Source organism: Haliotis rufescens, unplaced genomic scaffold, assembly GCF_023055435.1.
Source record: "Haliotis rufescens isolate VD_foot unplaced genomic scaffold, xgHalRufe1.0.p SCAF_7, whole genome shotgun sequence".
NCBI classification, from domain to species: domain Eukaryota; kingdom Metazoa; phylum Mollusca; class Gastropoda; order Lepetellida; family Haliotidae; genus Haliotis; species Haliotis rufescens.
The window spans coordinates 23,137,976-23,152,697 of record NW_025964361.1 but is presented as its reverse complement, the minus strand read 5'-3'; the positions used below and the strand labels follow the sequence as shown (position 1 = coordinate 23,152,697).

Genomic DNA, 14,722 nt, shown 5'->3' with positions numbered 1-14,722 from the left:
GAACGAGAGAGCAACTCTCTGACATACTACATTATTTTCATTATCAACTTGAAAAGCATGAGTCAAGGAGTCATTATATTCACATTCAGGAAGTTTTATGCATGCACATGTGTGTGTGTGTGTGTGTGTGTGTGTGTGTGTGTGTGTGTGTGTGTGTGTGTGTGTGTGTGTGGCTACTTGTACTAATGCCGATATTAGTGTGCTAAGCCGCTGAGATACCATGCCGCAGTTTAACATGGATACCCCACAGTATACTGACTCCCAGCTGACCAGTGCTTGTTAAGCCCTTTAATGTCGAGAGCCTGGCAGGGTAACAACAAGTACCAATTTTTAAAGTCTTTTGGGTTGACGCGGCCGGGGATCGAACCCCACACCTCCCGCTCTCTGGGCGGACGCCGTACCACTCGACCACGGGGACTATCCAAAGGTCGGGGGTCCCATGTAGCGTGTAACCGTGGAAACCTTTAAGAGTGTTTTTGTCAAATCTGGCCATCTAGAAGCATGCTGCAACAAACGTTGAAGAACATCCGGTGAGGGAGATGAATCAATATTTGTGTTTTTAAGCCCATGGGCTAAATGACGAGGAAGCTTAAAACGTGCAGCCCCTGTACTGTTTAAAAGAAACTCACTCACACCTATCCTGTAACCATCGATGCCACGGTGAGGTTTGGACCCGTACTGTGCAAGAGGGAACTGTGTCGATAAGGATGAACAGCTCTTTGTTCACCAGGGTAGATAGAACAACATAACGTTACCGCAATCAGTTGCGGTTAAGGAACAGCATTGTCTGACCGACTGCTAAAATTATTGCTTAGCTGCTCATGGAACACAATGACGATCAAAAGAAACATTTACTATCTACATACACAATGAAGGCGGCTTAGAGTTGTCAATATTCACAAGAGTGAGAAAAACAGTACAACTTACCGGCCCTACAGAATTTATACAACGCACATACATTCTGTACGTGTCATGACATTCATCAGACCTATTTTAGATGTACAACACAGACAAGGTCTTATGCAACTTGGTATTGTGTGAATGCACTGGGGTGTTGTTTGAATTTGACATATGTGCAAAAATCTGGAAGACTACGATCGCAAATACGCTTCTTTTTATTTTCATAAATACCCCTGGGAGGTGGTTAGCAGATTGTAATATACGATCTCTCATTGTGCTGTCAAACCAGCTGAATAGAAACAATCGCTGCATTGGTCCCCGGGGAACGTCAGGGGAGGAATGTGTCTAAATTACAGGAACTCGTGACTAATAATTCTTTTGCATGCTTTGCCAAAAGGATTGTTTCACGTTTTTGGTAAAAGAGCTCTAATTTCTTCATTTCTGAGTTCGTATGTATCAAATCTTCTGTGAAAGGTGCATGTCAGACCACGAAAAACGATATTCCCGAAGGTCAGTCCCATTACTTCCTCTAGATCTTTTTGTCTCACTATGGCGGCAGAGTTAAAGACCCATCCCAGCGCAAGACATCATCGTCACACTCCCGGTAACCGCGCTGCCACCAGCGGACGTACATGTAACCATTACCAAGACCTTGAAAAATTGTGTGTGTGTGTGTGTGTGTGTGTGTGTGTGTGTGTGTGCGTGCATGCGTGTGTGTGCGTGCGCGCGTGTGCGCGTGTGCGCGTGTGTGAGTACAGATAATGCCGGCTCTATAGTGCTCGCCCACTGAGATACCATGCCGCAGTTTAACATGAACATCCTGCTTAGACACTGTATACTGACTTCGGGAAGGCCAGTCCTTGTTTTAGCCCCTTAATGCCGATAAGGAAGGATAACAACACCATCTTTTGAAGTCTTTTGGTATGACGCGGTCGGGGATCGAACTCCCGACCTTCGGCTCCCCGGTAAGACGCTCTATCCTCTAGACCACTGAGACAATCTTACAGTGAACAGCTATATTAATTGTTCTAGTGCTTTGTTTAAAACATTTGTCGGATGCGAATGTAAAATATGTCTTATATAATATCATCATGAGCAAACATCCCACCAGTTCCTGTTTCTCCCGACCCATTGAAGCCTGACTAATGTACAGTTAAATTACATGTTACATTTTGACATTTATTGATTTTTACCCTATGACATCACATATGATGGACGACTGAATGATTCGACACGTTTCGGCACAAACATAAAACTTCCTTAACGTGAATATAATAACTGTTTAAAGAGTTGTCGTGTCATGTCAAAGATCCAGTTTCGATTCTACGCCTGGTTCAGTTTCTTAAGCACTGTCTTCACGTTGCTGAACTACCGGTGCAGCTAATGGTGGGTACATCCCAATTCACCCCCTAACCTTCTGCACCGGACGGGTAAGACAAGGACACAAAGTATCACTATTCATTAACTATCTGTCCAGTCCGAGAAACTGTTAGACGGAACGGCTCCCACTATCCACAGCTGACCGTGCTGTACGTATGTCCATTTCATTGACTAGTAATGTGTCAAGGTTCAACAATATAGGCCACTGTGCTCCCAACACGATAACTATCTGAATACAAATTGGATACATTCCTAAAATTCTACCATTGTATAAGTATAGGAACGGATTTGTTATTTGACGTTAATGGGAATAGAATAGTACACTCTCATATTTCATTGTATCACAAGCTGATACCATATCACAAATATATAGGTGATTATACCTTTACTAGCTCAACATAAGCTCGGACTAATTCCCAAAGTGTCGCTTTATATTCTGAAAGATTATAACAAACTGTAATGATACATTGTAGATGGCAATTTTCCGTTTCTTTATTCCGTAATTACCGCAAAGCGCAAATAGCTATCAAGTAACATTTACAATTTAAAACAAAATTGCTCTATTTTGCAAAGGATTAAATTTCAATCCATTTATATCGAAACTGATCGTCACTGACAATGAGCAGATTATATTCTCATGATATTTATCTTAACGTAGAAGTAAAATCGATGTAATATGAATTTTAAAAATCTGCCAGAAAACCTGACCCAAAGATACCGATATGAAAATTATGTAATAATGGTTATTTCCGTGCCTTAAAGAGAGTAGAGTGAGTAGCATAGTATTACTAAGGAAGTCACTGTAAATTATAGACAGAAGCACCTCAAGCTATGTCATTACCGTATATACTCAACAAATCCGTATTGTTAGTTGAAAGTAAAACCCATTAATACCATTGAGATGAGGAATTATAGCTATTTATACAGCAGAGGAATATTTTCCTTCAATGACCTAAGACACAGAACTCGTAAGAGCAGAAACGTTTCATATAAATGAAAGCGACAAAACCATTTCCATAATCATAAGAAACATATTCAATTTACAGTTCCAACTATAACATAAGCATCTGTTTATGAATCACTATCAAATAATGAAGATACCACGCATTCGCGAAAAGCTATATAAGTGACGAAGTACATGTATAAATATATATCCGTACGTTGAAACGTAAAACCTAGGACAGATATCAAAATTATTCCATTCCATATAACCGTCACAAACAGGATTTGAAGATATGCATTGCACGAATCCCAGTATGTACAGTGACAGTGATGAGGTATTATTTCAACACAAATGAAATGAAGATAAGTCACATATGTGTTATATTTTTCCGCTTATCAAAAGAATATGAATTGCCGGATGACGCACAAATATGGCGCCATAACATTGTATATTATCATACACGTTCATATAACTGTTTATTAGTTTCAGTATATTATTTACAAATTGGCAAGCCCGACTTAGAGTGAGACTCTCTCAACCTAAGCTTGACATAGAAGGCAATTATATGAAGCTAATTGTCACGTGACATTTCGTCGTAGGCCATCGGCGTTGAACTCTTTTTTTTACATGCCACAGCCACATTGCTGAAATATTGGTGAGTGTTGTGTTAAATATCTAAAACCAAACAATCAGTGCGACAAACACTTTAGTGTTTCTAAGTACATTATTCCTTTTACGAACACCTGGTATCATCGTTATTTGATAGTGATTCATAAACACGTGCTTAGGACATATTCAGAATCGTGAGACTTCTTAAGATTGTGGAAAGGTGTTTGTCGCTTTTTATTTATTATTTTGTTGTGAATAACATTTGCTCTCCCATAACCCTTTCACTTCACTTGCAGATTGTCAATAACACTGAGCTGTCATATGCGACTGGAAAAATACCCCTTGGATGTACAGAAGTGTCCTATCCTCATCGCCAGCTGTACGTACAGATATGTATACATGTGTTCTCGTTATCTCAAACCGAACTCGTTATTACTCTATTGTCCTTATAACGCAGGGTAGAGGGCTCGGGGCGTGTTTTCTTTGTTAGTCTTTGGGTACTTTGTTAGTCTTGGTTATGAAGAGATCTGATAAGGATACGTTTTGGCCCACATGAATTACCAAGTTTGAATTTTCGGGTTCAATTGACAGAGAACTTGAGCATTTTTCTTTTCAATAACTACACAGGATAATCCTGGCCCTGGTCAATTTCAGAGGTTTCGAGTGAACGAGATGTATCTGAAAACCTAACAAACACTGATTACGGATTAAAACATATGAACAAATTCATCCTTTTTCATACAAATGCTTTAAAGAAAACAAATATAGTTGTCACATTCGTTAACTTTTCAAAAGGGTTTCTTCCAAAACCTCATCCCTACTGAAATCCACGTTAAGCTTGAAACTTTGCCCAACATTAACATATATATAGTGTCATTTATTTTTTCCTTTCGACACGTCCATTGGCATCACATAACAGAATATGATTGGTTATCCATTAGGTATTTTGTAAGGAACCCTTCTGAAAGCCATTCTGAACTAATGAATTTATTTATTCCTACAATTATTGATATTTGTAGTTATTAGATTTCACTCCCCACATTATACACTATGTAATCTCAGCCTGAATCAATGTTCCGCCTCTCTGTTCTCTTCTGAAGCTGGACAAGTGCCATGAAAGTGCGAGTGATGGAAATTATTAACTGTGGATAGGATTTAGATTAGTCCCATCCATGATGACACGCCCGTGATTCCTGGGAAGGAAATGTACCTATTCCAAATCAACTATTGAAAGTCATATTGACACGCTATCCTGGACGCCATGCCAAAACTGTCACTTGACGTGATAGTTATTTAGGGATGATGAGTCAGGCAAATAGCCGCTTTCAGTAGCTGTTGATGTGCAGCCAGATTACTTATTTCTCGTATAACATATCATTTCCTTAACTTTGGGGCACATTTAAATTAAAAACCCTGAGTTGGATGTTGATGGAGTACAGTTGTCGGACTATGAAGTTTCAAAAAGGGGTTGAAAAGTGCACGATAAGGATCACACTTTATCTATGCTTGAGTTCCTTGTGGTCTATCATGGTAAAGCTAGCACTCAGTCTGATATATGTCAGTAAATTCGAATCGGAAATATCATATTGTCACTGTATTGCACTGTAAATATAATGCAGTATGGGTTAAAGTTAATCATTGGTTCGAATCAAATTTGATCTTTGACTGAGGGTCTTGAAATGCTACGCGTCGTCTTCGTGTAATGGCGATAGGTAATCTGTCCTGTTGGTTTGTCACGTTAACAACTGAGTTCTGTAGAGTCAATGCATGGTCAGCCCCATGATCATCCCTGTTTTGGTTGCTTGGATGCGGTGATATAGAAGCATTGTTCTTTGCAGATGGCTATACCATGGAGAATATAGTTTACGACTGGGTTCAGCACAAACCAGTTGACTTCAATGACAATCTGGAGTTGCCACAATACACTCTACAAGAACATATCCTGGGAAACTGCACCAAGACGTATAAAGAAAGTAGGTACTCACACCGACACCACCCGTGATGTTCAGGTCCATGATGGTCCATGATGTGTCCGACACAATACAGGTCCCCAGTACCCATTACAGGTCCTGAGTACCCATTACAGGTCCCGAGTACCCATTGAAGGACCCCCATTACATCATTACAGGTCCCGAGTACCCCATTACAGGTCCCCAGTACCCCATTACAGGTCCTAAATACCCATTACAGGTCCCGAGTACCCATTGCAGGACCCCCATTACATCATTACAGGTCCCAAATACCCATTACAGGTCCCCAGTACCCATTGCAGGACCCCCATTACATCATTACAGGTCCCGAGTACCCATTGCAGGACCCCCATTACATCATTACAGGTCCCAAATACCCATAACAGGTCCCCAGTACCCATTGCAGGACCCCCATTACATCATTACAGGTCCCAAATACCCATTACAGGTCCCGAGTACCCATTGCAGGACCCCCATTACATCATTACAGGTCCCAAATACCCCATTACAGGTCCCAAATACCCCATTACAGGTCCTGAGTACCAATTACAGGTCCTGAGTACTCCATTACAGGTCCCGAGTACCCATTACAGGTCCCGAGTACCCATTGCAGGTCCCGAGTACCCCATTACAGGTCCCCAGTACTCCATTACAGGTCCCGAGTACCCATTACAGGCCCCGAGTACCCATTGCAGGACCCCAGTACTCCATTAGAGGTCCCGAGTACCCATTACAGGTCCCGAGTACCCATTACAGGTCCCGAGTACCCATTGCAGGACCCCCATTACATCATTACAGGTCCAAAATACCCCATTACTGGTTCCCAGTACCCCATTACAGGTCCCAAATACCCATTACAGGTCCCGAGTACCCATTGCAGGACCCCCATTACATCATTAAAGGTCCCAAATACCCCATTACAGGTCTCCAGTACCCCATTACAGGTCCCAAATACCCATTACAGGTCCCAAGTACCCATTGCAGGACCCCCATTACATCATTACAGGTCCCAAATACCCCATTACAAGTCCCGAGTACCCCATTACGGGTCCCAACTACCAATTACAGGTTCCCAGTACCCATTACAGGTCCTGAGTACCCATTGCAGGACCCCCATTACATCATTACAGGTCCCAAATACCCAATTACAGGTCCTGAGTACCCATTACAGGTCCTGAGTACCCATTTCAGGTCCCGAGTACCCCATTACAGGTCCCTGTACCCATTTAAGATCCCCAGTACCCCAATACAGGTCCCCAGTACCCATTACAGGTCCCCATGACATCATGTCCCCAGTACCCATTACAGGTCCTGAGAACCCATTGCAGGACCCCCATTACATCATTACAGGTCCCAAATACCCAATTACAGGTCCTGAGTACCCATAACAGGTCCTGAGTACCCATTTCAGGTCCCAAATACCCCATTACAAGTCCCGAGTACCCCATTACGGGTCCCAACTACCAATTACAGGTTCCCAGTACCCTTTACAGGTCCTGAGTACCCATTGCAGGACCCCCATTACATCATTACAGGTCCCAAATACCCAATTACAGGTCCTGAGTACCCATTACAGGTCCTGAGTACCCATTTCAGGTCCCGAGTACCCCATTACAGGTCCCTGTACCCATTTAAGATCCCCAGTACCCCATTACAGGTCCCCAGTACCCATTACAGGTCCCCATGACATCATGTCCCCAGTACCCATTACAGGTCCTGAGAACCCATTGCAGGACCCCCATTACATCATTACAGGTCCCAAATACCCAATTACAGGTCCTGAGTACCCATTACAGGTCCCCAGTACCCATTACAGGTCCCCAGTACCCATTACAGGTTCCCAGTACCCCATTACAGGTCCCAGTACCCATTTAAGATCCCAGTACCCCATTACAGGTCCCCAGTACCCATTACAGGTCCCCAGTACCCATTACAGGTCCTGAGTACCCATTACAGGTCCCAGTACCCATTTAAGATCCCCAGTACCCCATTACAGGTCCCCAGTACCCATTACAGGTCCCCATGACATCATGTCCCCAGTACCCAATTACAGGTCCTGAGTACCCATTACAGGTCCCCAGTACCCCATTACAGGTCCCGAGTACCCCATTACAGGTCCCGAGTACCCCATTACAGGTCCCGAGTACCGATTACAGGTCCCGAGTACCCCATTACAGGTCCTGAGTACCCATTACAGGTTCCCAGTACCCCATTACAGGTCCCAGTACCCATTTAAGATCCCCAGTACCCCATTACAGGTCCCCAGTACCCATTACAGGTCCCCATGACATCATGTCCCCAGTACCCATTACAGGTCCTGAGTACCCATTACAGGTTCCCAGTACCCCATTACAGGTCCCCAGTACCCATTACAGGTCCCCATGACATCATGTCCCCAGTACCCATTACAGGTCCTGAGTACCCATTGCAGGACCCCCATTACATCATTACAGGTCCCAAATACCCATTACAGGTCCCGAGTACCCATTACAGGTCCCGAGTACCCCATTACAGGTCCCGAGTACCCCATTACAGGTCCCCAGTACCAATTAAAGGTCCCCAGTACCCATTACAGGTCCCCAGTACCCCATTACAGGTCCCGAGTACCCCATTACAGGTCCCCAGTACCCATTACAGGTCCTGAGTACCCATTACAGGTCCTGAGTACCCCATTACAGGTCCCCAATACTCATTAAAGATCCCCAGTACCCCATTACAGGTCCCGAGTATCCCATTACAGGTCCCGAGTACCCATTACAGGTCCCGAGTTCTCATTGCAGGTCCCGAGTACCCCATTACAGGGTCCCAGTACCCATTACAGGTCCCGAGTACCCATTACAGGTCCCGAGTACCCCATTACAGGTCCCCATTACCCATTACAGGTCCCGAGTACCCAATACAGGTCCCCAGTACCCCATTACAGGTCCCGAGTACCCCATTACAGGTCCCGGGTACCTCATTACATGTCCCCAGTACCCAATTAAAGGTCCTGAGTACCCATTACAGGTCCCGAGTACCCATTACAGGTCCCGAGTACCCCATTACAGGTCCCGGGTACCCCATTACATGTCCCCAGTACCCAATTACAGGTCCCTAGTACCCCATTACAGGTCCCCAGTATCCCATTACAGGCCCCCAGTACACAATATTTGTCTCCCGTTTAGGATGCGGCCAAAACCCCGGTATCCCATAATTGTCCCTCTGGGGGATCCTTGGGCCGAATAGCTAGATAACAGGTTCCCCATGCTTCGTCCCCGAGGGGATTTAGCGGCACATGAACTAATTCCCAGGGACGAAGCCAAATGAAATTCATACCGAGTGTCATCGCAACCCGAAGATTTGAATCAGCGAAACCAATGCTTTGTGTGTTACATACCATGATACAATACAATGTAGATGCGATGAAATCACAAACCTGCACTCAGACATCAATAAAACCTAGTACCTAATACATGTTTTAACCACATACACAAAAGCATTATTTAAGTACGTGACCAGTACCTTGACGGGAATATCCATCGCGCTTTGTTTGATGTGTTTTCACATTTCCTTTTGTGTTTCAAATGCACCAGCTGACATACATGCAGTTTAAAAATGATTTTGTTTGTGTAACATGAATTAAAAACAGGTGTACTATTTTAATAGTTTTGCGTTAATCCTCCAAATCGACCAGAGGATAATATCACAGTAAATGCGTTACCAGCTGTCGCAGTTTGTGTAAACTACACGGCAATATAACGGTGATATATTTTCAGCCGGCAGCTTTTCCTGCGTTCGAGCAGATTTCATCCTTCAACGAGACGTCGGCTTTTACATCATCCAAGTGTACGTCCCGAGTGTCCTCATTGTCATCCTCTCCTGGGTGTCCTTCTGGCTCGATATCGAGGCTATCCCTGCGCGAATTTCATTGGGCGTCCTGACTGTGCTCACCATGACAACGCAGAGTTCCGGTGCACGTGCGTCCTTGCCCCGTGTATCGTATGTGAAGGCCATTGACGTTTGGATGTCGACTTGCCTCTTCTTTGTGTTCGCTTCCCTATTAGAATTCGCCTACATCAACGTGTTAGCAAGAAGACGAATACCTTGGAAGTGCTTTGGATTCTCTACAGCGAAGACAGACGAGAGTATCGCGTTAAATGGGGTGAGTGCGATAATATTGCCGGGAATGTCTGGCTATATTTCAGTTGCCATATTCAAATTTATGAAACCAAGTTTATGGTGAGGAACCTTAAATGGCACACAGCAACATAATTTAAAATCTTAAAGTAAAATCATATTTATAAGTGTGAAAAATAGACTTTGTTCTCATGAACACATGGGTATTATAGACTACTTACAACATGAAGTTTAGATATCCAGCAGACAGATGTCCAAATGGTTGATATTAGATGTAACATTACAACGTTAGCAATTAAGCCAGGCTGATTCTCTCTCTCTCTCTCTCTCTCTCTCTCTCTCTCTCTCTCTCTCTCTCTCTCTCCAACAAATACTTTTTGTGTCAACTAGAATCACACATTCAATGCATTTTCCCGACAGACCGGAATTGATGCAACGGAGAAGACTGATGTGACTCGGATGTACGGCAAGATGGGAGCGCGGTATGTGGATCGGTTGGCACGTTATGCATTCCCAGCAGCCTTCATCCTGTTCAACATGGGGTACTGGTTAATCTACATCTTTGTCGAAATGTAGACCGGCATTGCACTGATGAAGAAAGTCTTGTCGAGATGCAGGTTAGTTTGTGTGACACGATTCCAATGTCAAACAAGATACGGACTGAAAAAAACACATTCGGAAGTATACATTCACACATGTATCTACTGGGTTGAATGACGTATCGGTGACGAAGAAAGCATTTTGGAATTCTTCACGGAATGAGGAATAAGGCAAAAGACCAACACATTCTAGACATGATATGATACTTTTGGAAAGTATATATAATCTTGTAGCCAATGGTTATTTCTCTCGCAGAGTAGCACCTGAGAAACACCCGAGAAACACGTATGCATGTGTTACAAGACCAATACAAGTATTGATAGAAGAACGGACAGACATCTTTTGCTCAAGAAGAATCACAACTTCACTCTTTCTGTGCCGTTGAGGTTGGGTGTGTGTTTGCGCTGACAATGGCGGTTGTAGAGATGTATGCATATGGATGAAAGTAAGGAAGAGGCAGCTGGTGACAGGTTCCAGCATTGTTGGGAAGATGGAAACTCAAAAGACAAGCGTACGGCGTGGACAGGTTGGCATGCAAGAGTGATCAAAACATCGAAGACGATGACTTTGCCAAAATGGTCTCACAGACACTGGAGCAGGCTACAAAATGGAGTGCAATAATTGTTGGAGTTTCATTTAAGGTACTATCCTTTGTGTATTTCATTCCGTGTACATTGTACATTTTTCGCAGTTTATACATCACGGCGTGAAGGTTTGAAAAGGGAATTGAAAGATTTAAAAGAAACAATTATGAATGGACATCATTATTTTAAAAAAACTCAAGCTATCTTTCTAAAAATGATTTCACAAATAAAGTTTATAAAATGAACAACGTGTTTACAAACCCTTCAGCTTACTTATTAAGATCAGTTATGATCATTTATATTACCAACTCGAAAGCTCAAAAGCCAAAATAAAAAACCGATTAACAATTCCGTTTAACGTGGAACAGAAAGCCAATAACGGTAGCTGCACAATTCGTTGACACACATTGTGGCATGCTTTGTTTGAAATTTTTAATGTTAAACCATTATGGTAGATTGTCTCAATTGTTTAATCATAGTTTAGTATCATGTACATAGTTCTCATATATGACACCGTTTTTGGTGGCAGTCTTTAATTCGAAATATTTTATATGGTTTTTTATATTGTCTGACGGGATACGATGGGTTCACATACATTGTTTGGTATACATGTATGTGATATATTGTTTAATTTGTTTGACGGCATCTTCTTTATCTTGTATAGTATTAGGTATAGTAAACGAATGTGTCTTAGATCAGTCCTTTCCTGAGGAACATATGCCATGAATAATAAAAATATTGTATTCGTATTTGTATTCAAAATTTAAATAATTTGGTTTAAGATAAATATTACAATATGAATATATCTACAATATTATTTATTCATAAATATTCCGGGCCGTGAACGTGATATAAGACAAGAAGACTTTTAGACGTTCATGAGTGGACATTGTTCGGGGTAAAGTCGTACACATATCAATCACTGACATCAGAAATAATACGGACGTTCCTACGAGTTCGTATGTTGAATAATTCTATATAGTTGAAACATACCACAAAGTATTGCTATGAGTGTCAATTGACCGTAATTTTAGATGAACGGTAACATGTACATAAATGTGTCTTTTCATATAAAATAAACTATGTGTTAACGTTGTTTTGAATACAAAGTCATCGTTTTGCACCAGTATCACATTTTGTATCCCGCTTCTCTGTTCCCCATGTCCTCATTGTATCATTGAACCATTGTGATATCTGATATGCACTGACGTTCTAGAGAGAGTATAATTTATTGCAAAATTTATATTTTTAGAATGCTTCAAATACACGTACGTGCGCATCCATAAATTACCCATACCATGTTGATTTGTGTAATAAAGGTTTTGTTGCTACAAACATATGTATTCCTTCTAACTCTTCGTCTCTGGCTTAATCTATTTATATTGTTTTGTTTGCTTGTTTGTTTGTTGTTTAACGCTGCACTCAGCAATATACCAGCTGTGTGACAGCGGTATGTAAATAATCGAGTCTTGACAATCCAGTAATTGACATCATGAGCATCGATTTAGGCAATGGGGACATGATGACATGCACCAACCAAGTCAGCGAGCCTGACTACCCTACCCCCTTAGTCGTCTCTTACAGTGAGTGAGTATGGTTTAAAGCCGATTTTAGCAATATTCCAGCAATATCACGGCGGGGGACACCAGACATGGGCTTCACACAATGTACCCATGTCGGGAATTGAACCCGGGTCGTCGGCGTGACGAACGAAAGCTTTAACCACTAGACTACCCGCCTCTCACAAAAAAACATGGGTTGCTGAAGACCAATTCACGGGGTATGTACATATACATGGTAACAGTTGTAACAGACGAGTGTTTGCGTGAATTTAATAATTAATGTCAGGATCAAAATATGTTGGAGTTTCAAAATATCAGCTAGTAACACAGTTCAGAATCTACAACGGTTATAGCCAGTGAGAAACAACAACAGGAGTTGAGGGTCGGAGAAACTGTAACCTCATGGTCACTTTCATTGCTTGGTTGGGGTGTTCGCCAAATAAGAGTAAGTAATACTGTGTTGAAACAAGGAGTTCACCCAACCGGTGAACGTTCAACAACAAGGAGCTACGTGCTTACCAAATGTGTTGAGGTTTTAAATAGGTAAGCGTATTTTTCATATCTGTGAAGGTTTTGATAGTTGTATTGCTTGTGGAAAAACTATTAGTAAGACGCCAAGCAAGGCAAGACCTATAATACATGTACACTCATTGTTATAACCAAGGGTTAGGACAAACCAAGCGTGGCGACTTTTGATGCATTGAAGAACTGCAATAGTTTTGGTCAATATTGTGAATATACTGGGAATAAAGTACAGCGAAATAAGACAACGACTATTGTCCACATGAGACATTTTTAAAAAACACATTCTTCGGGAGGTGTTTTGTCGAGAAACAAGGGATTAATTGTTGAAGAAACCACCAAAATACTGTTGCCATTTGATACATGTGTTAAGCTTCATGTAAATATCACCATTTTTAGATTAACTGACATGAGTAAGTGTACTTTCTTTCAGGTGTTAATTGCATATGTGTAGTACGTTTTTGCCTCGTTTCCCTTAATCACGCCAAATTGATTGCGCGTTTAGTATGACGAAGTTCTTTATATTTTCCTCATGTATTACTTAGTAATTTGAACATAAATATCCCTAATCACCAATGAAGTATGCTAAATGTAACACAAACGCATTCTTTGGTCTGGTATTTTCAACGCGTAATGGTCAAATCACTGAATCGACTTCAATTACTACTCTGGCGCCATGCTCTTCAAGCAGCGAACTTCAGAAAGAGGCTCTTTTATTTCAGCCTCTACAAATGTAACACTCCGACGCAGCATGGTTCCCGCGGTACGTTATAGGATATTATTGTTAAATTATGTTTTCAATAGTGATTTCATATTTTTCACTGAATTTTTACAAATTAGTGAGTCACATGTGATGGAGTCATGGGCGAAGACATTGAAGAAATCCTCGAACAGGCTATGGTCATAGGGGGGACACAAATAAATTATGCTACAGAATAAATAAGTATAGTGTATTTAATAGCCATGTTTTTAATTCTAGATTAACCACCGGAACAAATTCCATTGGACTTAAAAGACAAACTAGCTGTAAAATGCGTGAGTGTTAAACGAGAACGCCTAAAGGTGACCGTAAATTTCCCGTCTTCCCTCAACGGAGTCGACTCCTTACTGTTGTGGACGTTGTTGCTGCCAAGAAAGGAGTTTTTGCGGCCTGTCATTCACATCCATATGTGAGGGGACGTGAAATGGGACGTGTGTGTGTGTGTGTGTGTGTGTGTGTGTGTGTGTGTGTGTGAGTGAGTGTGAGAGTGAGAGTGAGAGTGAGAGAGAGAGAGAGAGAGACACACAATATAAAGGCTCCGAGCCGAATGGTCCTTGTTTTATCCCAGGCGCTAAGCAGGGTAACTAAAAATACCATCTTGTAAAGTCTTTTGATACGTCCCAGCCGGGGATCAACCCCGGACCTTCCGCTCTCCCTGCTTACGCTCTATCCTCTAGACAAAGGAGGCGATCTGATTTTACAGAGGCTGACAGAGCAATCACTCTTTTCGTAGTGGGATAACGTAGGGAAGGGTTTAAATTGGGTGGGGTTAGATG

The 14,722-nt window shown here is 42.1% G+C and overlaps 1 protein-coding gene across 7 annotated transcripts in view; it reads left to right on the top strand.

Moving 5' to 3' along the window:
- Nucleotides 1-12,437, top strand: part of LOC124137454 (glycine receptor subunit alpha-2-like) — an 86,178-nt gene extending 73,741 nt beyond the window's left edge. For 6 of the 7 annotated variants that reach the window (XM_046503739.2, XM_046503743.2, XM_046503741.2 and 3 more), the window contains exons 7-10: nucleotides 4,129-4,211; nucleotides 5,671-5,805; nucleotides 9,558-9,943; nucleotides 10,339-12,437. In XM_046503739.2, coding sequence (XP_046359695.1) covers nucleotides 4,129-4,211; nucleotides 5,671-5,805; nucleotides 9,558-9,943; nucleotides 10,339-10,494 — 760 coding nt within the window. In that variant the 3' untranslated portion in view covers nucleotides 10,495-12,437. The remainder of the gene's footprint in view (nucleotides 1-4,128; nucleotides 4,212-5,670; nucleotides 5,806-9,557; nucleotides 9,944-10,338) is intronic. The other variant, XM_048387750.1, reaches the window with a different exon arrangement.
- The last annotated feature ends 2,285 nt before the right edge of the window (nucleotides 12,438-14,722 follow it).